At 46.4% G+C, this 26,751-nt stretch overlaps 1 protein-coding gene across 1 annotated transcript in view; it reads right to left on the bottom strand.

Moving 5' to 3' along the window:
• The window catches only part of CHSY1 (chondroitin sulfate synthase 1), a 79,151-nt gene that overhangs the window by 51,733 nt on the left and 667 nt on the right, over positions 1-26,751 (bottom strand). Inside the window, exon 2 of the mRNA XM_064517888.1 lies at positions 17,243-17,738. Coding sequence (XP_064373958.1) covers positions 17,243-17,738 — 496 coding nt within the window. The remainder of the gene's footprint in view (positions 1-17,242; positions 17,739-26,751) is intronic.

The raw sequence follows: 26,751 nt of genomic DNA, 5'->3' as shown, positions 1-26,751 counted from the left end.
GACTTGGGGCTCTGCATCCATCTGGTCTACAGAGGACCAGTCTCAGGACACTTACAGCAGGTAACAAGATCCACTATTTGCTACGCAACCTGAGGAGAAGTCATGAAGTGGGGTAAGCACTAGGGATTCAGTGTATAGGGGTGTTGCACCTCCATGAAGAAGGATTTCTCCCTCCGGCGAGCATGAGTGTGTGTATATATAACTCTCACACACATGCCAATCCCTAATCATTTTAACATTTCCTCACAAAGAGAAGATACAGAAACAAGTATAGTGATCCATCATCTCCCCAGATCGTAATCCCCTTAAATCTGCTGTGGTTTGGACAAGCAGGCATTACCCAGCAGGTAAGTCCTGTGTACTGCTGGCTTTGTCTTGAAATGCAAAATCCGCAGACAGCCCTATCGCAATGTTTTCTTTAGGCCTTACGTTTCAATACACCTTTAGATCTTACAAATTTCTTACTTGGATTAACATCATATGGCAGTGAATTTCCCAGGCTGTGTTGCACAAGAAGGATACTTCTCAGTTTCGAGGTTCAGTGGAAGTGACAGGAGGGTGGGGAGCAAAGGCGTGTTTGGCTGCAGGACACAGGTCCTCCTTCCTGACCTTTTGGAAGATAGGTGTGACATCTGCAGCTTGGAAGGCTTGCCAACCCAGCCTGGTGAAGTGGTACGTTTTAGTCACCACTCTCAAAGACTAAGAGACAACTGCCAAGAGGTGGTGACTACTATAAGGATGTAGGACGGGAGTTGCCAGCCTTGCCAATTCCAAAAGTCACATACAGAAATCTTCCCATGGCCACCACAAGGAAGGTGAAGGGGGAAACAGGACAGATGAGAGCTGATGAGGAGGGACGCAAAGCAGCCAGCTCTACTGAGAAGGCAGTCAGGAAGCTGTCCTATGACACAAAGACGTTCTCTCTTTACCAAGCCACTTCTCTAAATTGAATTTGTTTTCAATTAAAACGTCATTAAAAATGTCTACATCTGCTCTTGCACACTTCCTGCTCTCACGATACTGCATGGACTCCAGCCATTTACTGAGCCTCTCTGTAAATCTTTTGGCACTTGAGCTTTCCAAAGTAAAGGCCAGCAACACACAGCCCCTTACTTCTACTGCATGACACGCAGACTCCCAGCAGGGACACAGCAAACCTTAAGGGATTACAGACCTCTGCGCCGCAGCGGGTCAAACACAGAGGGGGCTCAGTGCACACTGTCATTCTGTCGCCTCTCAGCAAGTTAAAAACAACCCCAATTGGATCATACATGTCACCTCAACTACAGCACCACAGGCCAATGCAGTCACTACCCGATGAGGATATGACTCCAGCAACTTCCCTGGCAGGATACGCTCAAATCCACTGGGCAACCGGATCTAAGAAGAATGGACAATTCCATGGTTTGTGTGAAGCGTTATAGAAGACACAGGTTGAATGTTAATCAGAAAGAAAGAACTACTGATCATCAACATATCAATGGGCTCGGTTTAGCTTTCAGTGCTCATTATTGTCTGCTGTGAGATGCAGGACTGAGTCTGCACAGATATTTCCAAGTTTGAAAGTTATGGCAATGGCTTTATGCCCAAAGGCAGATGGAGAAAGGACTGCAGCAACGCTAAAAAACATTTGTGGATTAAAAAACAAAAATACGTGATAGCATCATTCAAGCGACAATGCTCAGGAACAGGATCTGGAATCCTTTACGGAGTTTCTGTTATATTCCAGCACACACAAGGATGTGAACATTTACTTTAGCTAACCACAGAGTGCATTAGCACGCACAGTCGCATGAAGAGAGATGCTTTCCAACATAATGTGCAGCTATCAGGGGAGTCTAACTAGAATATTCAGAAATGGCCATATTTATTTATTATTTACCATTGAGACACCACAAGAATCACCGCAGCTCTTCTGTGAGCGTACAATCATCATATTGATAAAACCAGCACCAACGCCGAACTGGGCACGGCTGTTTTGCCCCATCACACAAAGAGGCACAGACACAAAGATAACTAGTGACGTCATGTTGGCTACCGAAGAAAACAAAATCCGAGCCACTGTTCTTCACTGCACACTCTCTGCTTCAGCAGGGAGAATATACACTCTAAGAAGCCGGTTCCATACCTCATTTTTGGATGAGGAGTGAATACTCTGCACGGTGACCAGGCATGAAATGATACCACATACAGAGCAGGCTGCTCAGTGCTTCTTCTGTGTGGGCCACCATGCATGAGTCAGGTGCACGAGTGCTCCTGCTTCGACTTAACTCGGCTGCCATGCCAGAACATGTCGCAGCATCAGACTTGCCACTTCAGTGCAGGGTGGTTTTGCTGGCATGCCAAAGCAGCTGAGGTTCAGAGCGCATCGCTTTCTTGGCAGGTATGCCTCCTCGCCTAGGGGAAGACAGACACAGGGGAGTCTCTACATCTAGAAAGAATAAGATTATTACAGTCCATCAAATAGGATTTCCTGCTTTATGGATTATAGCTGTGTCATAGCGAGAGCCAGGGGAACAGCAGGTTGTTTCTTAGCTACTACCTTGTAATACCTTACTGTTTACTTACACTCACTTTAGACTGACTTCCTTTCTGAAAGCATATCTCCGTCTTTCTCTAGTTTCTCTCACCACATGCCCAGCTTCCATACATCTAGAAAAACTGCCTGCAACTAAGCTTAAGTGTATGGAAGGTTCACATCTTCCTCAGCTCTTCTCAACCCAAGCTCCTTGAGGAGACAGTTTCTTCAGCTACTGCAAGCAAATGCTTCTCTTCCACCCTTCAGCACTTCCCAGCTCAACTTTTATCATCATACTGAGCTTCTGCAAAGCTGAGCACCTGTAAAAGAACTACCTGGTTTACACGGGCAGACAGACTCTTCCCCCTCATGGTAAGAAACTGGTTCATTTTCAGCAGCAGTCACAAGAGGAGCAACATCTGTTCAGTAACCATCCACCAAAGTATTGCACAAGAGCAGTTCCTTTAGCCAGCCTGATATTGCAAATGCTGAAGGAATTTGGTTCCATAGTACCCCTACTCAGAGGACCTCTGTTTAGCATTTTTTAAATTATTTGGACTTCGTTGTACTAATAAGAGCTCTCTGGATTTCACATCTGCTCTCTTGCCTCCTGCCTTTCACCTTCGGGAGATCCTTCGCCATTCCTCCACCTCGCTGCATGGTGCTGGGGAGAGGGCTCCTCCACGCCACCCAGCACGTGGTGCTCCCCCAACCTTCGTTAAGAAACCAATTTCCAACCAGCCTTCTGGGTCACGGTTCAGAAAGGCTGTCAGAGAATTGCAAATTTGTCCCTGCAGAGCCCTTTGCTTCCATTTCAATTTGTTCACTCTTTGATACCCACTGGGAATGAAATCGGACAACACTGATTATTTTTTGCAAATTCTGCCTGTAGCTCTTCTGTCACCTAACTGGTGGGGAGGGGACATTTCTTAAGTTCAGTCTGAGAATAGGCCTCTTCTGGCAGAAAATTCAGTTCTCCCTCTCACTCCTAAAAACAAGTCTTTTCCTGCCTCCTTTGCTTCAGCCCTGACGGTGGAATTTTAATTGAAGTGACTGGGTAAGGAGGGGAGGGAAGGTGTGGTTTGGCTACAGGACATGGTGTCGGGACCTCTTACACTCCAAACCTTGCCTTGACAGTACCTCCTTCTGTGCCCCGGGGATAACCCTGTGTGCTGCGGGCAGAGCTGCTGCTCCACAGAGGGCGGACGGAGCATGGGAAAGGTTTGCAAAGCGCTTTGATGCCGAAACACAAAATTCTAGACCTGGGGTAACAGTTCCCTCAACGTACTGGGAAATCAGGTTCCTCCAAGTTTTCCTGCGAGCAAGGTCAAAACCACACTCCTTTAAGCTTACTTGGGAATGGCAGTCAGTCTAAAATTAACTTGAAAATAATTTCTCACTCTCTTGTGAAAGAGGCCACAAAAAGCCTAAATGTATCTTCAAAGTCTAAACGGAGTGAGAAAGAAACATTCCCCAGAGAAAAAAGTAAGTACAGACCCACATTCACAAGACGCTGATGCCGGGGCCCAGGCAGGACAGCGTTGTTGCTCTCGAGGGACAGAGGTTTGGTGGTGGAACATGCCATGGATCTGCCCCAAGTTGGGAATCAGGGGAGATACAACCATGACCAACCCTCCCCTGCTCGACACGCACTTGCAGAGCGCTGAATGCCCCGTACTGTGCTGGAGGTGGGCACGGTGCGCCTGTGTGCGTGCATGTGTGTGCATACATGTGCATGCACGGGTAGAGGGGCTTCAAAGTCTCCACCAGTTACCATTTCATCCCCAAAGCACACGATTTGCTGTTAGGCACTCCTCCATGAACCTTTTGCCACACTCAGCTCCCACATTTCAATATTTAACCATGCTAAAGGAGAGGAAAAGATTGACTTCTGTAGCCCCAAAAAGCAAAAGAGAACACGGGCTTAATGGGAAGCTGGGCCTATCCCTCTCACGTTCTTCCTTCATCCCATATCTCATGGCAATTCGATGAAAAGTTGTTTTTCCCCCCAAACTCTACCTTGAGTCAAGAAGCCAGCTCTGACAGCATCAGAATGCTATTTGGGAATGGAAGGGAGGAGATGTCAGCTAGCTTTGGGTGGGTTAAAACAAAACAAAAAAAAAAAGCCAGGAGATGGCAAATGTTAAAGTGACTGAAAGTCAAAGGAGACAAACACCAGAGATTCAGAACATCCTGGGGCTTGGTCAGCTTACAGAGCCTCCTCTCTCCTTTCACTCCTTCCCCTAAATTTCAAAAGATGAGTGTGCATTTCTGGGCAGGACCGGTTCCAGCAGAAGTCTCTTTGTGAAATCACCCTGAGAACATGCACAGGAGAAAAATTATGTGGGGGAGGAGTGGAGGAGAAAGACGGGAGAAAGTAACCCAGAGGCCACAACAAAGTTCAAACACTTTAGGAAGTCAGGGTCTGGGGGGGTTCCCACTAGTTCAATGCTGTGTGCAGGATGGGTCCCTGCTGCGTGGGGCTCTGTGCTCGTGCACGCACTGTAAGCATTTAAAGCCAGGTCTCTCCCTGGAGCACAAATTCAGCACATTTTTCCCCGGAGAAAGTTCTATTGTCTTATAGTCACATTGCCAAATTCGGACATTTAATTCGGTTGCCAAAGTGTGAAACGGAAGGATTGCAGGCCTGCTTTTAAAGGGAAAGCCTCCAGCTACCGCTGCCATCCCGCAGTGAACGCCAGCTTTGTGCAGGGCAGCACACAGCACAGCTCCCTGCCCTCAAAAGGAAAGAGAGGCAACACATAAACAACGTATCGCTGTACATCCCCGCTTCGCGGCTCGCATACCTCCAGCAGCAACCAGGGCGAACGGTCTGAGGCACCTCAGCAGATGTATAGCCACGCAGCTATAAAAGAGTCTTTGTGCTGGCTGAGCAGAAACAAGGCATTTTCTGTGAGGGAGACGCTCGAGCACCTAGCAGAATAAACGGGGTTACGCGTTGCACACTTCCTCCGCCCCGGGAATCGGGAACGGAGACGGCACGAAGCAGGCGCCGGGGGCCGGAGAGCCTGACCCCCTCACGGCCGTGGAGCCGGCCGCGATCCGCGGGGAGCCACGGTACAGCTCCGAGGAGGATTACATTACGGTCACCTTCCATCTCCCTCGCTTGCAGCTCCCCTGTTAAAACTGCCTGGCCTTACAGAAATTCGAGCAGAGGTGCAATTCAGCGGGGACCGGCCTCTGCGGCAGCCTCCCCACAAGGGACCACCCCAAACCCTGCCGCTTCGCAGCCCCCACCTCCAGACACAGCCCCTCCATCCCGAAGCTTGGGCCCACCACTCTCATTTTTACATTCTGAAATATCCTTTTCACCTTCACCCTAGTTTCTAGTTCTGAAACTAGGCTAATTCTTTAAGGCTGCAGGAGCTATGGTGTTATTTTTGGCCTAGGCTAGATAAGAAACCACGTGGACAGTTTCTCCTCAGAACAAGCACACATAACAGGGACGATACCATCAGCAAACTTCGGGATTTGGCTAAACACATTATTCCGCAGGATCGGAGGTGGCTCGGCTTCCAGTTGTCCGGGCTCAACAGGACACAGGAACAAGGCAGAGGAAAGCACAGCTGCGAAAGGAGGCTTTTTAGCGATCAGCTCTCCCAGTGATTATAGCATGCATTTCACCTCTACAGAGCGAGAGAGGGGAGAAAAAAGGTTATTTGGAAAAGTCAAAGAGCAATTGCTCTGCCTGAAACCCGGAAAAGCCACGGCTGGCAAACATTCCCAGCTGGTACCAACAACAGGCCCTCTACACTGGGAGAGGGGAGGGAAAGCCCTGCTGCCTCACAGCAGATTAAACCTGCTTTTGTCACTCAGATTTTGGGGGGTTTTTTAAGTAAAGTTCCCCTTGGCCAAAGATATCAGGAAGCATCTTTAACAGAAAAAGGATATAAAACTAAAGACGCCAGTCAAGTTAGAGGTGAACTGGAGTCATTTGTGATAAGGCTAAACAAACGTCTCTCTTCTGGCAGGACAACAAGGCTGTGCTAGCAAGGGAAGGATGTGTTTGCTGACCTGGACAACGAATGTGAGAGGTGTATATTCGAGAGTCACTCTAGTCAGACAAGACTGTTTTCAGTGAAGCATCTGATCTGAAGGGCGTATGAAACCATTAAAAAAATTATACTGTGAGCAAAACCAGGCTAGGCATTTAACCCACTCTGCACCCATACATTGGACTGTAGGAAAAAATGATTTAGGAAAAATTCAGACCTAAAATACAGACAGTTCCCCATCCGGTATTTACGTAGAATTACATAAAATATGAAGTATCAACACCCACCTACTACAAACTTTCTTAGCCCTTACTAAGGACAAGAACGTTCCCTGTACACAGAGATGCTGAGAAGTGAACTGTTGTCTCCTGCGCAAACGTTCTCCCTTTCCCTGTAAGACAGTAACGCAGATTGAAAAGTACAGTTACAAAGGATTAAGGCAGCTCAGAAAATGCAAACTAGCACTCTTGCCTGCATTCCTCACTAATACAGTGGTGACATAACTAGCCAAAACATTTAGCTTTAATTCAAATAAGGTTTAAAGAAGTTACTGCCAAGTAATTAAACCCATTGAAGGCCTATGAGCACAGGAACCTTCATTAATATCGTGCTGTTCTCAGGGCTCTACTCTAACCAGTTCCACCAATTTGAGGTGGCAAATACGAACACGAGCAGGCAACGAGTTTTCACGAACATGCTTGTGCTTGCCTTTCAAAAAGCACACTGGCACACGGTCTGAGCACGGCCAAGAGGACAGCGGGCTCAGAAGCAGCATCCAAATGCCAGGTACCTCCTCGGAAAGGCCGAGGCAATCTGGAGGTAGAAGAGTTTGCTACTAACACACTTCTCTTTTTATTGCAGCAGAAGGAGGAAGAGTGCAAAGACGACAGTTGCACTTCTGGGACTCCACGCAGCTTCTTATTACCGTTTTCCTGCTTTCTCATGAAATACTGAGTCCAAACTAAGGGCTGCCCTTTATAACACCGCTAATCCTAACCTCCGTCTAAGAACCTGCGCTTAATCCACAAAGAGTGCGGGAGGCCTCTGAAGAGTGCTTCCAAGTACAAAAATACAGCACTCAGCTGGAGCTCCTTTGAGCCAGTCAGCAGGAGGAATTAAGCCCAGAGACTTGGATGGAGTTTAGATCGAGTGGGCACGACCCTACCTGTCCTCTCTTCGTTACACAAGAGCACGTTGTGCCTTTTCCTACCCCTCTTTCTAAGCTAACGGCTCTAAAGCCCTCACTCTCGGAGCCTCCTCTTGCAGCTCTGCATAAACACTTAGGGCCTCCATCCTGTACCGACATGTGCTCACAACTATAAATCAGAACAGACACTAAGTTAAGCATTTTACTTTACCCCAGCAGTGCTGCCAGAACAGACGATCTGGCACGCGGTCTGACCTCCGCAGCCTCGCCGACATTGCGGCAGCGCAGTCTTGGGACCGAAGGCTCCATCGCTGCCAGCGGCCCCGGCAGAGCAGCGCTAAGGAGACGGCAAACTCGCCTCGAAGCGGAAAACCTGCTGGGCGCTTACTTGGAAGAGAGCTCGCTGTAGCGGCTATACCGTTATCAGCAGTACTCCATATCAGTAAACACTGTAGTGTGGACATAGTGTAAGTGAATAAACAGATATTTCCAATTCAAAAATCTTAAAAAACACTTTGGGTCACTAATAGCAACTTAGATTATGTACAGGCCTTTGGCTAGTGTACGTGAGCTGTACCAGTACCAAACAAGCTACAAGTAACTTCTATCAAGTTAAACAGGTTCTCAGGAAGCCCACTGATAAAAATCAGTAACGACTTTTACTTTTGCTTTATTATTGGAATAACACTTTAAAACTGCTCAAAATTAAACTAAAAGTATCACTGACAACTAACTTGCTTTCACTGAGGGCATCAGCAGAAATCCACTTTTACATAAGAAACAAACCAGAAATAACCAGAACTAAACTTTCACTTCTGTAAGGGCCCTGAATACACTTTAGCCTCATCATTAAAAAAATAAAAGCAAAACCCAAAAAACAACAGTTAGTTCCCCAAACCCTTTCAATTAGGTTCCCAACTTCCTTGTGACACATAAAGGTCATTCTGTTCTAGGCATGCAGGAGGATAATCCCCACCCTTCAGGCAATCAGGATTTCTGGCAAGATTTTAAGAGGTCTCCAGCTGATAACCATGAAGGTTCACACCGCCAGGAGTCCAGATAAGCTTTTAACACAGGAAATTAGTGCTAAAATGTTTCAAGCATTTTAAGGATCAATTAGGGATGGTGTAACAGTCCGGTAAAGTAGAACTAAGTTATTTTCTCCAAATCAGATGGTTTTAGAACATGAAACAACAACAGCAGCAGCAGCTCTTCAGCAGGGAGGTTTCTACAGGAAATGAGGTTAGACAGATCGTGGACAACTAATCCTCCGGACAACGCAGGACACATGCAGTCGGGTCACACGAAGACTCACCCGGGCACCAGAGCCATCGGAGAGCAGTGCAGAGTACCGAGCTAAAGCACTACCTTTCTGGTGCAAGGACCTGGCATTGCTGGGTGTCATCTTGCATCCTCCCTGCTTGGCATCATCCCCATACCAACAGTTATCCCACCGCAGTCTAAAAGCCGAGTTCCCTACTGACATACCAAAGTGCACTTGAGCACAACGCACGGGAAGACTCACATGCTCAATTTCCATTATTAATTTGCAGCTGCAAGCTATAAAAATGAAACACAGCCATGCACCGAATGTCACCTTTGCCTTGTCAGCACAGGGAGACCGCACAGTCCATCGAGGACAGAGACTTTAGAAGGAGGCAACAGGGAAGCAAGAAAGGAACTGGCAGTTCCTGGACTGCGATGGTGGATCACCTGGTTTTAACAGCTATTTCCAACAGAAGTTCCCTCTCTGCTCTGTAGAAGAAGAAAGTGAGAAGGTTAGGAATACTTAGTGGGAAGGTGCTAGCAGAGCAGGGACAGCAAACATGGTGAATCAGCAAAGTTTATTTGACAGGTCACAGATGCATCCTTACAGACTGCCCTGGGACACTCTCAGCCAAGAGACCAAAGGGAACTGTTTATAGAGCAGCTATTTCAGTGCTGCGTCAAGGCAGTGTTAGCCACTGTGTACCACCTTCCCCATGACAACTTCCCAAAAGCATTAATAACAGCCCTCAACGCAGATTAATGCTATAGACTCCCACGTGGCTGGCTGTCCTGGAGTACTAAGTAGCTAAAACTAATGTCTACAATAACTCTGGGTAATTATTTGGGTTCCTTCACTCTAAGGTCAAAAAATGAGTTTTTACATTAAATGATTCACATAAAAGTAAAAATAGATATTGCATCAACATCCATCATATCCATCCATTTAAAAGACACACCTTTTGCTTCTTCACTGTAATAATTCAGTGGATTTTACTAAAAAATCCAAACAGGTCCCAAAACCCTGCTCCAAGTACAATATATCTAGCATTGAAAGCACTGATGCTGGATGTGTTCTTACCATCCCTCCTGTGACCTCAGCTAGTTTATATTAAGCCCCTTCCCCACATCAGCACTTCATTTTTATTTCCCATTATGAAACAAGTCTGGCTTTTCTCTCCCTTGCTTACAGGCTCTAACACAGCCATGCTGCTAGTGCTCTGAGCTACTCATAAAACTTGGTTTTAGTAGACTGCAGGGAGAAAAGCAGATCTTCTCCCCAGATTACACTAAAAAGCCCCCCAAAACAAAAGGAAGAACACCACACCCAAGGCACAATTATCCTTAACACACAGGCCAGCTAAACACTTCCACACTGAGGGTGCCAGCTGAAGACTCCTCAGGTCCATTTTTAGCTGAGAAGGACAATCATTTTTTACAGTCTAGTCACCTGGCACATGCGATAGAGATTTTGTTTATACAGAGGCAGCCATGAAGTGGCTTATTCCCCCACTCCACCCTGGTCTTTCATACACAGAGACGAGCATTAAATAAAATGAAGAAGGAAACTAACCAACGCAAAGTTTGGTCAGACGTATTTGACCCTTGGGGATAACTGACTGCACAGATATCACTGGTTTTTAAATTGACCAGACTCTGAATTTAACCCCGTCCTTTGCACATCTCCTATCAGGTGGAACTTCCCTACGGTACACAGCGCACAGCTTTGTGATGACAGTACAAACTCATGTGAGAAATCCTCAGAGAACAAGGAAAGATTTCCTCCAAAACTGTCTCACAGCCAACAAGCTGTAAAACAAGACGGTACCTTACAAAAGAGCAATGGCTTTCCCATCAGTTCAGAAGAAAAAAATGCTCCATTGGAGAGCTTCTGCTCTCGGACCTGACCCCCTCCTGCTATCCCCAGGGCTCTTCAGAGCAACAAACTGAAATGCTCAGATATCTTCGCCCTCTGTGTCCTAATGGAGAACCTGGGATGATGGGGTATGTCATTAGGGTTCTTTATCCCGCCACGCAGAGAAGGATTAGCCTTTCCTGACTTGTCAAGACAACAGCTAATCCTGATAGATCCTAAACTCCACAGACTACACGGATCCTAATTTCTAACAGAATGACTGCATTTCAAGAAGACAATAAAAAAGGATAGTCCTGCTTGCTGGATCCATGGCTGAAGCTCCCTTAGACTCTGCGCTGCACCGTCAAATTCCTCATTTCAACAGCCCGCAGCTTAGGCACTGCAGTAAGTCATCCAGCTAACTAGGAACAGATTAACTGTCTATCCGCGCACAAAAACTGGGTCAGTCTCAAACTGTATCTACAGTCTATGGAGACATTTGTAAGCACAAATCATACAGTTTTCTCCTTTCATGAGGACGGCCAGCAGAAAGTCACTGAGACCCAGACTGGGGTAACTTTGGTACAAGTCTCAGAGCTATATACAAAGTGGTTCTTGATTTCTACAACAAACAAAAAGCTTTTACCAACCTGAGTTCAGAAGTCACTAAGAAATGGCTTACTGGGGTCACATCAGTTCTCCCCCTTTAAAATATTTGTTTCTCAAATACTTAAATATTTGCTGAAGTGAAAGAGCTTGGTCAGGACTTGGGTGCAGATCTGAGATCTCCGTCTGCTTTTCCAAATCCTCCTCACCCACACCTTGGCTTCACGAGCCCAAATTGCAGAGCTCTCCTTTGCTCTCTCCTTTGACCTCTCTGCCCCCCTTCTGAGCAAACATTGCTACTAAAATTAGACCGCAGTGGCCATACCACACTGCCTCCCCCACGAGAGTCGCAGACTTCCTGCCACATCAGTCATGCATTTTAGACTCACACTCCGAGGCCCGTGCATCCCCTTCCCTGTCCAGAGGACGCTTTCGTCTCTTCTTGCCTGTGTCTCCTCCGGTAAAGCACCATTCCTGATCACCTTCGCGATCCTCAGTCTCCATTCGTATGCTCCCCCAGAATGAATGGCCACCCCTTTCCAGCTTATTCTGAAGCCAGACAGACATCTCTGAAGTGTTTTAAAGATGAACCTTGGCACTTGAAAAAAGTCTATTTATAAACATCCATCAAAAAGCACTGTGCATGCTTATATCCTCTCACACATGCAATCTGTACTGTAGGCTTCTTGAATCAAAAGATGCAATGGGCTACGCACACATGGTGAGAGATAAATGTCTGCTGCTGTCAGTGTTTGCCAAGTTCCTATGTTCTGACTTTAAAAAAACCCTACAAGCTTTGAAGCTGGGACAGTTCATACATTAGAGTGCCTGATTTCAGAAATGCCAAATTCTAGCTGGATGCTCCTACCACAAACACATGCCAGGTCTTGCATTTGCTCCCTCGAGTCTAAAGCAAAGGTTTGCAGAGCAAGAGCAGCAAAAGGCCGCAGTCCACCCCGGCTGCCCAGTGCAGACCGCTGAGGACAGGGGTGTTCGGAGCACCCTGCCCACCCTGCCCACCCTGCCCCACTGCAACACGCAGCAGACTCGTGGGCAAAGTCACTGCTCCATCTGCTAGTGTCAGACTTCAGCCAGATAGAAATAAGCTGAATCTCATTTTAAGTTAATGAAGGAAGTTTCTTTTCTGGAAGGTAAAGCAAGGAAACTGGTGGTTAGCAGCACATACATAGGGAATTTGTCCCCAGTATTTTAGTTCTTCTGATCAATTACTGTAGGATTTTTTTCTTGACTTCTTACTATCTTACAAAAAAAACAGACTTCAGTTTACCCATGGGAGAGTCCATTCCAGAAACAGTATGTTCTGGCACTACCAATGTACTTGGAGGACAAAATGTGCACTTTAAGGGCTTTCCTAACTTCAGTTCATTTCAGAGTAGCAATTATCTTCAATTACTCCAGATGAAAGACCACAGAAAATGCCAATTCAGATCCCCCCTTCTCCCAGAAGCCCCCCATTATCCATAGCCACCACAGTCCTATTTTTCCCCTAGCTGATGTCCAAAAGGTTGCACCTCCCCTTCTGGGATGCCCACATTTCCTGATGCAATCTCTTCCTCGCTGTCACAGCTTCTTTTATGTTTATATTAAAAAAATCCTATCTCACTTCAGGAATTTAAAGAGCATGAGCATTTGTTACTGGTTTGGAAGAAAGCACTTCTACGTGCACGCACACACACACACGCGCGCGCGCGCGCGCACACACACACGCTGCTTTTTACCGATTTTCTCCAACCACCCTGATCAGAACAGAAGGAAAAACAGACAAAACACCTGGGCATTTGCATAGCTAGTTAGAGGGAGTATAAAGCTACTCCTTTGGATTCTGTCTCGGTAGCCGTCTCTACTCTGCTGTAGGAAACAAAGCGGTTAGGACCACCTGAAAGCAATACATCTCAGAAGGGTTTTATTACTACAAAACTGAACAGGACATGTACCAATGGTGCTCTGATTTCTAGCAGCTACAAAGAGTTGTATAAAGGTCACCAGGACTCTTAGGGGAGTGCAATGCTCCAGAAGCAATGCTCCATATTAAAACAATATTAACCAGTAGCTGCAAAACAGTATCAAACAATACTAAGCTACCGAATGATAGCTTCATAATTCACATGCATTTAAAGGAAATACTGGACCTAAAATGAAAACCAGGGTCAACGATACTTTGGGATTGTTGAAATCACAAACGAGCCTGCTGCATCTGCGTCAGACTGAGTAAGCAAGACGGTGCATGGCACAACGCCGCAGTACATCAGAAAGCAAACTAGCAGGTCTCCATTTTCCAGGCAGAGACAAACTGAAAATCTACTGCAGGGAGGAGATGACAGGAGCAAGATATAAACATGTAAATTGCTTTTCAGAAAAACACCTAGCAGTGTGTGCTGTTAAGTCCAAAAGACCAATATTCACTAGAAATGCACCAATACCTAACAGCCTCCTAACAAGTTCAGTACGAGCCTGTTCTCCTCTTCACGAGAAAGGGTGGTGCTCTTCATTGCTTTACACAAACAGTCAAGCTCCCATCTGTAAACTTCAGCTATTTCAAAGCTCTATTACTTAGGAAATTATTTTCCCAGTCTGCTGCGTAAAATCCATTGCTTGGCTACTCCACCCTATAGATTGCTGAGCTTTACAGCTATTTGTCAAGCACCAGTGACAGTCCCAGCTTTGTTTATACAATGATGGTAAAGCTTACCATAAATAACTTAAAATTTAAGAGGTATGTCTCATCTGTGACTCACTCAAACTGTGTTAAGCTGGGTAATGGCTACGAGCCTAGTCACAGGAGCTGAAAATCCATTGCGGGTTGCAAACTGCTCCTGAAGAAGCAGCCTGGGTGCTCCAGAGGTAGCACCCTGATTCCACTTAGCGCGAGCTCTTCTGCTCAGGCTTGCACATGCTTTTGTTGCATCTTCCTTTTCTGGGGTAAGATGAAACAAAGTCCGAAGAAGCGTGGTGTCAATTCTTGTCCTATATTAACTGAAAAGTTATGACAGCAGGCAGAGCATGAATGAATCTTTAGAAGGCTTAAAGTGAACAATAACTGGTGCCACTGATGAAGCGGTCTAAGAGGCCCCACAGAGAGCAATAAAGTGAGAGAAACGCGGCGGGGGGGAGGGTTTTGAGACAGACTGCTGAGAGCAGAAAAAGGACACGGAGCCTGGAGTGGAGACGCACTGGGGCACACCAGCAGGGAAAGTGCCAGGGAAGATGAGCAGCACAGAAAAGACTTTGTGCGATCCTAAAAACCAGAGAAAGGGGGCAGTGACAGTCATCGAGAAGAGTAAAATGACTCCTGGCACCCAGCCCTCAGCAAGAAGAGTGCAGGAGAAACAGGCCCAAACTGAGGTCCAGCAGGGTTTTCCATGCCCGAGGTGCTAGGAATGAAAAACAAAGAGCTTGGGGCCACCGCAGTCAAAGATTTGAGCTTGTCACTTGTGCTGCGATTTGAGACTCTTCCGAATAGGAAGTGCAGGACACCATCGCGAGGTCCGACTTGTTGGGTTTGGTTTCTGAGGTCAGGCTCATTCGCTGAGCCTTGTGCTGCAGAAAGGGATCCAGGCATGGGGATCCTGAAGAATGTGGTGACTGTGCCCCAGAAGACCACAAACAGATAAACTTTCTGCTCCCTCAGAAGCTCACTGAAATACAATACTTTGCACTTCAGTTACAGCAGCCCGTTATTTGTCGTCCACACAGAAGACATGGAAAATGTAGCTTTTGCACCACATTTTCCTAACACTGCCATTATGACAGCTGTGTTATTTCACACAGCCATTGCTTTACCTTAAATAAAATGCCAGGCACATTTAATCTAGTTGTCTGGGCAGTGAGAGGAAAAGATCAAAAATGAAAAGATGACAGTTTTTTTTAATCAAAAAGCCTCAATCAAATGGAAGTGGAACTATTCCTTACAGAATTATTATCCTTTCACCACTGAAACTCTTCTCCCTCTCAGAAACAGCCAAGCCTTAACATCTCACACTAGTGGGTTACTTCTGAATATCTTAAGTTTTAATCACTTCACACATACCAATTTTGAGTAATGCATGGCACTCAGAAGAATCCAACAATCTGGATAATTTAACAAAAGCTGATCAAACAATACTGATTTTGAGAAAAAGCCCCAATTCTCTCAGCATTCCTATTGTAGTTGGGTGCTATCTTTACCTGTTTCAAGCTAAAACTTGATCAGGTTGAAATCAGTAGGTCTTTGCCAGCTTCAGTAGGACCAACATGTTGACTTTGAGTAATTTTTCAAATACTGACTGAAAGTTGGTGCAACTTAGTAGCATAAAATTTTCACTCTAGACATTCTAAAAGAACTGGGGAAAAAATCACCAACACCTCCTTAAGAAGGGCTAACCATGATGCTGGCAACATGGAAACTAATCCCAAGTCCATAAGCAGAGAATGTGGAGAGCCACTGCTAGACCAGAAAGTCTTTATGTACAAAAAATATGAATGAATTAGTGTGTCTGGAAAACTCCTTCCCCTTCCTCAGAGGCTTTCCCCTCACTGAACTGGAAACTGAAACTAAGCTACAGCTTTGGGGGGCAGAGAATTTGATAAACTTGTCAAGAGTTTAACACAAATCTTTGCCAGTGGAAGAGTGAGTCAGCAGCAGCATCAGCCGTGACCACAGTTCCTCTATCACTTGAGTAAAAGAATCCCACTCTTTATCAGACCTCATAAAAGGAGAAATCGTTAGTTGTATACTAGTCATAAACATCTGGGTAAAAAGATAAACTGTTCACTCTCTCTTCCTCTCTCAACTTCTGTCTTATTTCTGAGGGATAACACAAGCATTTTCCTTGGTACTAGAGGAGAAATTGCAGCTCAGGTCCAACAGGCGTTTTCGATCAGGCACTCTGTAAACATCCCAGACTTGTGTCCAAGAGCCCAGCACGTTGCGGGCAGCAGAAACCCTCCCTTGCCCATGGATCCCCTCCAGAACTTAGTGATTTGGGGGAACGGCTGGCTGCTGGCATGCAGCAGGAGGAGGAAGTGCAGGTAGGACGAAGCCCTGCCAAAAGCAGGCTGTGGGCTCCTCTCGTTTTCCTGAGATGCCAAATCTGCAGTCAGATCTGCGTGGGCAGGCTCCGAGTTTTGGGGCAAGAGCAGCAGCTCGTCTCCACTCACGTCAAGGATAAGCCTGGAGAGTTCACCGTGGGCCGGGCTCCCGGTGAGCCCCCGCAGCGGCAGCCTCGCAAGGCCGGTGGGGGCTGAACACGCTGCAGTAGTGCCAGCCGCTGCGAAGGTGCAACACCTCTGCAACGGCTGCAGCGCGGGCAAGACTAAAGCTGTCACGGCTAGAGGAAACATCTGTCCACCTTGCACACACCAACTGCAGCAAGAAGCAAAGTAATTGTATCAGCTGTTTTCCAGGCTGATAGCACAACACGCCTAGTTAGAAAAGACAAGAGAGGCCTGGACACTCAGTATGTTGGTCAAGAGTGCAGGGACCTGTGGCCATTTTGATTTAATCTTATCGTCTCTCTGCCTAAATAAACTTTTCCATTATGAGTGATGAATATTCCCTCTCCCACCTCCAATGTGCCTAATGCGAAAGGTCAGATCCCACTTCCCTCCTTACTGTTGCATTTCTGTATTTGTGTAGGTCTCTGCCAGGGTGACACTTGTGAGAAACAGCAGCTTAGAAACTGTGCAGTTAAGACCAGAAAGTTGCAAAGGGAGGTTAGCGCTGGAACAACTGCTGCACCCACAGTACAACAGCAATCCCCTGCCGTCAGCCTCTCCAGCCCTCTCCTCCACCTCCCCAGAAACACACACCTCATTCTCCACCTTCTCGTCCTTACCTCGTACGACCATACACACTGCACTCCTGCAAACCTCCGTACGCATCGCCCCACTTCCACATCCTCGTGGGTGGTGTACATCTCGCGCAGGCACTCGCCAATGTGAGGCACCATCCTCCGCAGCACTTCCCGGCTCATTATCACGCCTGGTCCCCCCATGCAGAAGTTCTCACCCGGTTCCAGCGCCAGCTTCCCCATCTCTTCCGTGGTGCCGAGGCCAGTCTGCCCGAGAAAGAGGGGCTCACTGCTGTTCAAACTCCTGAGGAAGTTCTCCAGTTTGTCCCCTTTGATGTAAACGTCATCATCAGCTCTCATAAACCATTCGTATTTGTCCAAGTAGTGGTCATGCATGTATTTGAGCATCATAAAAGATTTCTTCTGGGGTGGGTAAGAGTCATCTACACCTGGAAGCGGCACGATGGGGATAGGAATAGAGGTGTCCGAACCCTCGCTGGAGAAGAATTCAACCTTACCAGGAATGGTTTTCGACCAGGTTCTAGATTTAAAAAGACAATAACAATATAGGCTAGTTAAATATGCAAACACAGGCAGGTAGAGAATGCTAAGCAACAGAGGTAATTCAAACTGCATCTCATCTGCTTTACAAATTTTCTTTTTAAGCATAAAGATGCTTTAAGGGTTATTCTTTTCCATACAAACAAAGACAACCATATTGCACACAAGGCAAGTGGTAAAACACAAAAAACCCTGACATGACAAGCATCCAAACATCATTTCTGTAGCTGCAACTAAGAGGAAAAAACTTCAACAGCAGTAGGTCAATGGTGGTGGGCAGGATTTCTTAAGCAAACTCAGTACTGATCTAACAGTTACTGGTCATAATATACATAGAAAAGCCAAACACAGGCAAACAGTTCACACACAACTTCAATGTCTCAAAAGCTTCGCTGCAAGTTTTTCAGCACCCTACCCACCTCCCATTCCCCTCCCCGTTCCCCAAAAGCTCAAAATGTACATTCAGAAGCACTGACTTCCAAGGAGTAAACCGACGGCAAATTTCGCAGGAACTTGTCAAGAATCAGTATCCCGCGGGAAAGCCGTCAGACAGCAGCTTTTCTCGATGCTGCGCAGAGGAGGAGGCAGGGCTCCGACAGCAGCAAAATGCTGCTCTTTGTCTGCGCCAGCCAGGGAAGCCCGGAGCAGGGGAGAAGGAGCAACCTCCGGCTGCTCTGCCCCTTCCAGCACGAGACTAATGGAAAGGCAGTCCTGGGACAGTCCTGCAAAACCAGCATTGGCACCTAGCTTCCCTCACGCTTCAGTTTGGATTTTAGTGAAGAGGAACAGCCACATCTTGGAGGTCGGGGGGAAAAAAGCTCAGGTAAAGGTACGCCCTGAGGAGCCTACAGTTCTTTACAGACACACAGCAAAAAAAGACTAAAATAACAGGAGAGGAAGGAGGCCAAATGGGATAAAAAGCCCAAAAAGTGCAACAGCCACCACCTGAGCTGAGAGCAACTGGGGATAAAGAGCTGCTCTCACAAGACTATTGCCAGAGCAGATGTATGCAAAGAGGATTTCTGAAGATACAACAAGGACTAAAGCCACCTTTAAGCGCAGTGTGCACTCCTCCTTCAGAAACAGCACAGCTTTCTGTTAAATTCTTTCACTGCAGCTCTTGGTCCTAGCAGGTGTGCCTGATTTCCCAGTACAGGTGACAAGGCCTGGGGGCCACGGGGCTGAAGGAACGGCAGCCATGCCAAACACCGGGACCCTCCTAGGACCCCTTTTTGCGCTAAGCAACACAGCGATGACGTCTGCTCCACACCTTCCATGCTGCTCCCTGCCAAATCCAGTCCATTTGCACAGGAAAACTGATTCAGTTCTATTGCGAGAACAGACCCAGGATGACTCCTCCTTAAGGCGGACTGAAGGAAACCTGGCCTCCTCCAGGGAGGGTTTTCAATCATGTAAGCATTACAGTCTCACCCTAAAGATTATGAATTTGAAGCTTTCAGTATGGTTTCCTCCAAATTCTACCTGGGAGAAGCAGACTTTATGCATCCTGCACAGAAAGACATGGAAAACTGTTCTAATTGGTAACTCGATAGGTTTTACTCCTTTTTGCACAGAGGGAGAATATTTTCCAGTTATGTTTGGTGACTTTGTTCACAATATAATCTGCATTCAAAGCCCAGCGTGAAAAGAGTCTTGAGGCAAAGAACACAGTATTCCTTGAACACGTCACTGTTACTTTTACCAGGTGATTTCTCAACGTAAGGTTCTTACCAAAAGTAGAAGAGATTCTGGGCCGTACAAACTATTTGAGATCTACAAAATTAGCTACCATACAAAGCCTGAAATTTTAAAACATTTCAGAAGAATTAAATCAGAAGGTCCATTGGGAAATGCAACGATATTTAATTTGTACCACCTAAACATCAGCTTCTCAACACCTTAACAGTAACACACTTCAATTCAGCTTTGTGTAATGAATATGGTCAAATTACTTTAAAAGCTTTGTCTTCTCGATTTCTTACTCACATGGGCAGCGTTTCATAGGAAAAGTTTAGATCCTGACTTCCCCAAAGAGCACACAGTGAAGTCAATGGAAACACTCCCGTTGACTTCAGAAGAGAGGTGATGAGGCCTTTAATCATCAGCGATGTAATTTACGCACAGTATTACTGATTATAAAGTTACATCTTGCCAAAGCATGGCAAACCTAAGTTTTAAAAGGAGACAGATGCTCATATCTTGAACCTTCTGTAACCATCAATAAAGTCTTTTTGCTAGTTTTCTGATAGCCACACTCTGCAGACAAATCATCTGGTTTTGAATGAAGAGACTACACGGCAAATTGCTTTTCCTGTATCAATTCCTGGTATTTCCAAAGGAAATAACTCAATCTAAGTCTAAAAACCTTCTTCATTAAAAAGCAGGTTCTTGGTACATTCAAATTTTAATCTCATAGAAAGAATGGGCAGCAGAAGCTACTGAGAACTGCACTTCATCTTGCCCACAGTGGTCAGGTCCCAGCTTGGGTTCACATGGAACCAGGACACTTTCCAGACAATTGTCAGATGAAATTATAAGATTAAGTCTTACGGAAACATCTGCTTATTAACTTTTGTCTTCAAAACTAAGCAATAAATTTTCAGACTTGGTGTTGATATCTCTGAAATATCTGCCTTTGTAAGGATGATGAGCTACGTACAGTGCAGGATGTTCTCTGTATTTTCTCCTTCCAAGCTTTAGCTCCTTTCTGGACCCTTTAGTAATGGTTTTCAACTCTTTGCTACACCACCACCACTTCTCTTGGTTCTTAGTTTAAATTAACCCCCTGCTCTCTACCCAAGTTCCCTCACATCAGGACCCCCTAAAGTATTGTCAAGAGAGAGTTCCCATTCAAATGGACATGAAGCAACAGCTATGGACTTGCACAAACCCCGGTAGATTTGATTTCCAGCCCTTGTATGGGATTAAACCACTTAGCTCAAAGCCAGTTTGGCCCAATCTTTTCTTGGATCTGGGCCATCTTTAAATTTCACCCTGAAACAGGGGTAAAACAAACATCCCTGCGTATGTGGAGGACACAATGCACACAGGAAGACTATGCCCATCCGATAATCAGCCTCCAAGGATCAGTGTGCAACTTGTGTCAGTACCACGATATTACTGCAGCCTGACGATGTCACGCTGGCCTTCCCCCAGCACAGATTGACTAAGCCTTTGCTCATTTCCTGCGATAATGCAATTTCTAGGATGAGAAGACTTGCCGTGTAATTAGTTACTGTGGCTTCGAGCATATGTTCGAACTCAGACAGATGAAACATGCTCCCACACCAAAAAAATTCCATGCAAGTCTTTGTCAATGCAAGCACTGCTCGGAGGAGGCTAAAACAATGGAAGTCTCCATGTGCTGCTCCGTATGTCTAAACCATAGCTCACTGCTTCACGCATCCCCTTTTTAGGGAAAGGATACAAAAAGAACAATTTGTTCAGGAAACATATTTATTGCACCTTGCAAACGAACCCAAAACACAGACTGTAAGATCAGCTATAAATACATTTTTCAGACACCAGCTATCATCAGCATTTAGGACTGGCAAATGCAGGGATGAATTCTGATCAAAGCTACTTTTAACATTTTCATCTGATGTTGTGAGGAAACAAACCTGGCTCAGTCACAAGTGATCTTGCATTAACAGCTACATTTCTTGCCAGTCCTCCAGTCTTTGGTTCACTTTCCTGTGTCTGATCTCTGGTTATGGGTAGCTATCTCACCTGTTCAGTTCCTTAGACACAGAGCTTTTTCCTTCTGCAGCCCAAACAGCACTCACTCCCATGTGCTGATACTGCCTTCCAGTCAAGACTTATCTAACATAAGATTTGCAGAATGTAGCCTCATGTTTGATAATAAAAAACAAATGAAGATATTTTCAGAGAAACCTGACACTCTTCTTCCCCTCTTCCCCCCACCACTCCCCTGTCACACTCATTTGTTCAAAGGAAATGCAGTCACAACATTTCTGTCACCCAAATCCTGTATTTACTGTTACAGAGATCACCGTTATTGCAGTAATCTCTGGTGGCCTTACCCAGCTTAGAGCCCCTTGGCTCGACTCTGTCCAGAGAGAAATACCAGGTTCTGAGTAAAACCGATACATGTACTGAATCGGTGGTTTAAAAAAACAAGCAACAGAACAGCTCTGACAGATCCCCACCTCACCTTCTCAGTGTAACCTCCATCTACCCATTTAAATAGGAGGGTGTGCATGAAGCAGGATTGCAGGGCTCTCCGTTACCTGCCTTGGGAGCAGTGCTGGAAACACGCACGACGTTGGGTGACTTGGTTTATCTCAGTGCAAGCTGGTATTGCCACAAAAATTAAGGCATAATTTAAACACATAGATACACATAAAAAGTTAGGCAAGACTTCCTTAGAAGAAAGGCTCTTAACAGAAGAGGTTAGGATTGCTCCAGAGTTGTTGGCTAACAAGTCAGTTTTATTATCCGTTAACTGTTCTTGCAGTTAAATCTTGCATGATTTCCTACGTGTACCTTAACCTGAGCAAGTCACTAGCATGCTGTTCGGCATAAAAATTTTTGCACACTATTACAGGCATTAATGTGACACAAGTCGCATTCCCACCTCATGTGGGGAAAAACATATGGACAAAGAGCTAAAAGTGACCACTATGGTTACTAAATGTTGTCATAAGTCATTTCTTCATTTAAAAGAAATAAAAAATCATAGCCTGGAGCAGCAGGAGCACAAATCAGGAATGTTTTCTTATCTTCAGTTTCCATACTGTTTATTATTTACTTGTATTACCTTGCCTTGTTATCAGCTCTGTGGACTCAGCAAAAGCATAGTTAGCTACGTTATGCAGACAGTGCTCCCTTTGTAGGACCCAGATTAGAGAGGATTAGAAAAAATGTATTTTGTTTTTGTCCATACAGCTTGGGAACCTCCCTTAGAGGAGACCAGAAAAAAACATCTAAAGTTTCGAAAAAACAGTCATCTTGTATAATTATGCTGAAGAAAATCATATTTTATGAATAACTCTGCAAAATAACGGACCTAGAAGAGTGATTTCTTGAATGCATGGTTCAGCTGAACTTCATGTTGAATGAGGGCTAGTTTTGCACATCCGAAGTCACCGGTTCCCCCGTTCCACAAGCGCTTGCTGCGGAGGAAGCAATCAAACACAGCTCGGCCAGGAGAGCTGAGCACAGAAACCAGCACGCCTGCTTCTGCGTGGGGCACTGCAGATCACCCCCTCAAAGGTCAAGTGGGCTGCTTTTTTTAAATTTACAGACATTTTTGAAAGATCATAATTTGCCAGCTAAGATCTGCATTGCAGAGTTCAGATTTTGAGGGGAAGTTCATTTTAACTTTTTGCAGGGCAGCTTGATATCTAGTTTCACAGAAAACCCAAGCTGCTTTTACAGCTCCTTAAAGCCTTTTGAATTACACTCCTCCAACTTAAAGAGATGCCAGTCTTCCATCCCTGTGTCCACAGGGAAGATGGATATGCAAGACTGCATCTGAAAGCACACAGGTGTTCTGTGGGTCAGACCGGGATCAAGGCTCAAACGCCCCACAGGTTAAGCCATACAGTTATTTTGGGATATGTAGGCAACTTAATTTCTCCTTAGCCCCCATGCATCAGTGCTAGTTGCTCCCACTGTATTTGTTTCATACTGTTCCACAAACATTCTTGGAAATTTTAGGTAACTTATACTGCTTAGAAAGCCCAAGTATGACATATGCCTGCAAGATGATACATGACCAGGACAAAAAGAATTTTTACTATTGCAGTGTTGGGTTTTGTACTGCTATTGGTAATTTGAGTAAAATGTTTATAAAGCCAGTAGGATGTTCAAAGTCACTTCATATGGCCTTTTCCCCCAGACGTAAAAGTGCACACTCTGCAGTCCATCCCACTACCTCGCTAGCAACCAGAAGGACTGAACATGAAGAATACCACCCAACAGCCTAGACCTAGGATCTGAATTTAAAAGAAAGCCTGCACAAAAATGTGTTTTGTATTATACTTCTGCAGCAGCTAGTGTGGGCTTAGACAGATAATACAAACTCCTTTAGACCCCAAATCCTCCTGGCTGCCTTTCACTTAAGCTTTTCCAAGCACTCAGGTATTTAGATTCCATCGCAGTCTGTTTCCTATAAGCCACCATGAACAGTGTGACAGCACATTCGAAACGGGGGCTCCCAAAAGGCAGCCTCCTGCCCTGTGCTGAAGAGGGGGAAGATTTAGCACAAGCACTGGAATCATTGGGTAACACTACAAAATGGCATCTCTCTCGTGGCCCTTGTGCACCCATCTCCACGGCGCTTCTAGGTGCAGGTGACTGTCCCAAAGGGAGAATATTGTGGCCATGTTACTGCAGAAATACACTGCAATGGACAGGGCAGACGTGGTCTCAAAGGCCAATCTCTGTCCTTTGCCAGCATCTGATGTCTATTAGTTGCATTCACACTAGCTTCTTTCCAAGTTTCCCAGGAAATCCAGTTGCTATGCAAAAATATGGGTTAACTGACTGATATTTCTGTTCCTAAGACAGAGTAGACTTAAATCTTCTGGGAGATTGTTTGCTCCTCTCCTTTCCTCTCCTCCGGGTAGTTCTTTCAGACCAACTCCCCTCAGCTCCAAAACCATCAGCACGTATTGTTACACTTTCCCTGAACCCTGCCCATACCTTAACTCCTTCCTGCACGGTTCTTTTTCTGCCTGTGGTTTGATGTCCCTCGAGGCGACGCCGCACCTCCTGCTGCGGTATCTCTCTGGCCTTCCAGGAGGGCAGCTCTGCCAACCTGGCTGTCAGACGGAGTAACCGCCAAGGCTACGACTGCCCTCCGACAACCTGTAGATCCCAAACTTACTCGCTTCCCAGGAAACACAAAAGCGCAACTGTTTCAGAGCATCGTGTCTCCCGAAAATTCAGCAGGCCCGTTTTCCCTTGCAGGGGAAATCATTCTGCTCATGATTGATTTTCCGGAAGTGTATTGCTTCCCTTCTTGTTAGACCAATCTGGATTCACAGCAGCAAGGATCAGCGAACGTTTTCCGCTCGGGTCCCTTTCAGCTGCGCCTGTAAAAGCCCTTTTAACCAGAGCAATTTGGAGGTAGTCGCCCTCTGAATCCCTAATTCCTTCCCCTGCTCTGGCTAATGTGCTATCAAGGCTCTACACACCCGCCACCCCGGGAATGCCTTGCTAGCAGCTTCCCATTTTACGTGCTGTGCCAGCAATTCAGCTCACCAGGATGCTTTGTCAATGTAGTAATCCCAGCAATTGTCTACTTGAGTACTTCATGGCAATCAAAAGCCATTTAAGATTTCAGGTTTGCCTTCCTTCCTCCTTCCTTCCTCTCCCACCCCCCCAAATGTATTCCTGTCACCGAGACATTAGCTTGTTTCTTTTACCAACAGCAGGCAGAAAAATGCATTTATGCCTCCCCCGATGTTAAGAGGTCTCATTATTCGTCCCTTCGGAGAGCTGACAACATCTCTAGAGGTTAAGCCAAAATAGAAGCGCAGTAAAAAGTGGTATCCGTCCCTCCTTCCAAGACGGAACTGTATCCCATTAGCTGGATTTGCTAAGTTGCCTCTTTAACCGTTTTTTCTTCTTGCCCAGATATCACAGATCTGGTTCTGTAAAGGCAGCACAGGACTATTTAGCAAGCGTTGCCAAAATAAAGGATTACCGTCCTTCCCAGCTCGGTTACCACAAAGTGAAAAGGCTACATACGCTAACTGCCACCTCTGGACACTATCACGACAAATTTCCTTTCCGAAATTCCTGACACACGATACGATGAGCGCTGGACAAACTATCTGGCTATAAAACCTGTTAGCGACGTCCCGGTGCGGCTCGAGCCTTTCTGTACGTACATGTAAATTACACGGCTCACAGGATCTGCAATCCAAAATACTCCGTCCACATGTCACAGAAAAATATATAACCCTGAAGAAACGGATTCTTTCACCCAGTTCAAAGCATCAATCATACACGCTCTGTAACTTAATTACAGGTCTACTGCTGAATTCTGATGAGGGAGGGAAGGAATTAAGACTGTGTCTTTAGCGGGCAATATGCTTAAGATTTCCCAAATTAAGCAATTTGACTGCACTCGATGTTGCTCTACAGAAAAGTACGCTCTTCCAGCAAGGGGGCTGCGCAGGAGAAGGGCAAAAAGATGGTCTTTGTCCTGTGCAGCTCCGCCACTCCATTCTCACCGGCCAAAAGGGCCAAGTATTTCCTAACCTGGGAAGGGAGGAGGATGGAGCAGGGTTTCTTTTACGGCAGAATAAAGGGGATTATTTTCCCCGCAGAAGGATCTGCCTCCGAGCTCCCGGCTGCTCGCCCACCGGCCCTCACCCCAGCGTTACACGGGAACCACGACAGACCCAAGCTGACATTTCAGTCCTCAACGCCTGCAGATTACCAAAGCGCGCCTTTCGACACCGCCGCCCCGCGCGGGCCGTTGGCCGAAGCAACGGGCGCGTTTCAGCAGAGCGGGGGGCTCCGAAGCCGCAGGCAGGGCGCTCGCAAAACACGGCGACTCCGGCGTCGGGGACCCAAGTTCCGTCGAGGCGTCGCGGATGCCGCGACCCGGAATCGCTCCTCAAACAACGAGCGCGCAGCCGGGAGGCACCGGTGCCGGCTTCCCCGGCTGGAAGCGACGGGCGTTGGATCGCGTGGACCGGTGCCGTCCGAGCTGCTGCCCTACCTGGCCCGGCTGCGGCGACGGGGCAACGAAGGCTGATTTTATCCTTTGTTCCCAGACACGTTTGCTGGGTCTCGCTCCTAAGCACAAAACTGCGGCACAGTTTTTCCCCCTCATCCTAGGAGTTACAGCAAACTTTTTATTATTATTATCATGATTATCGTGAGGATGCTATCGGTTCCCTCCAGGAGCCGAGAGCCGCCCCACCGCAGCGCTGCCCCGCGGCCGGGCCAGGGGAGCCCCCCGGGGCGGGCGAAGCCCCCCGAAACCCGCCGCGCCCCCGCGCCGCGCCGCG

The sequence above is a fragment of the Dromaius novaehollandiae genome, chromosome 10 (assembly GCF_036370855.1).
Source record: "Dromaius novaehollandiae isolate bDroNov1 chromosome 10, bDroNov1.hap1, whole genome shotgun sequence".
Lineage (NCBI taxonomy): Eukaryota > Metazoa > Chordata > Aves > Casuariiformes > Dromaiidae > Dromaius > Dromaius novaehollandiae.
This window is presented reverse-complemented; position numbering and strand designations above follow the sequence as displayed.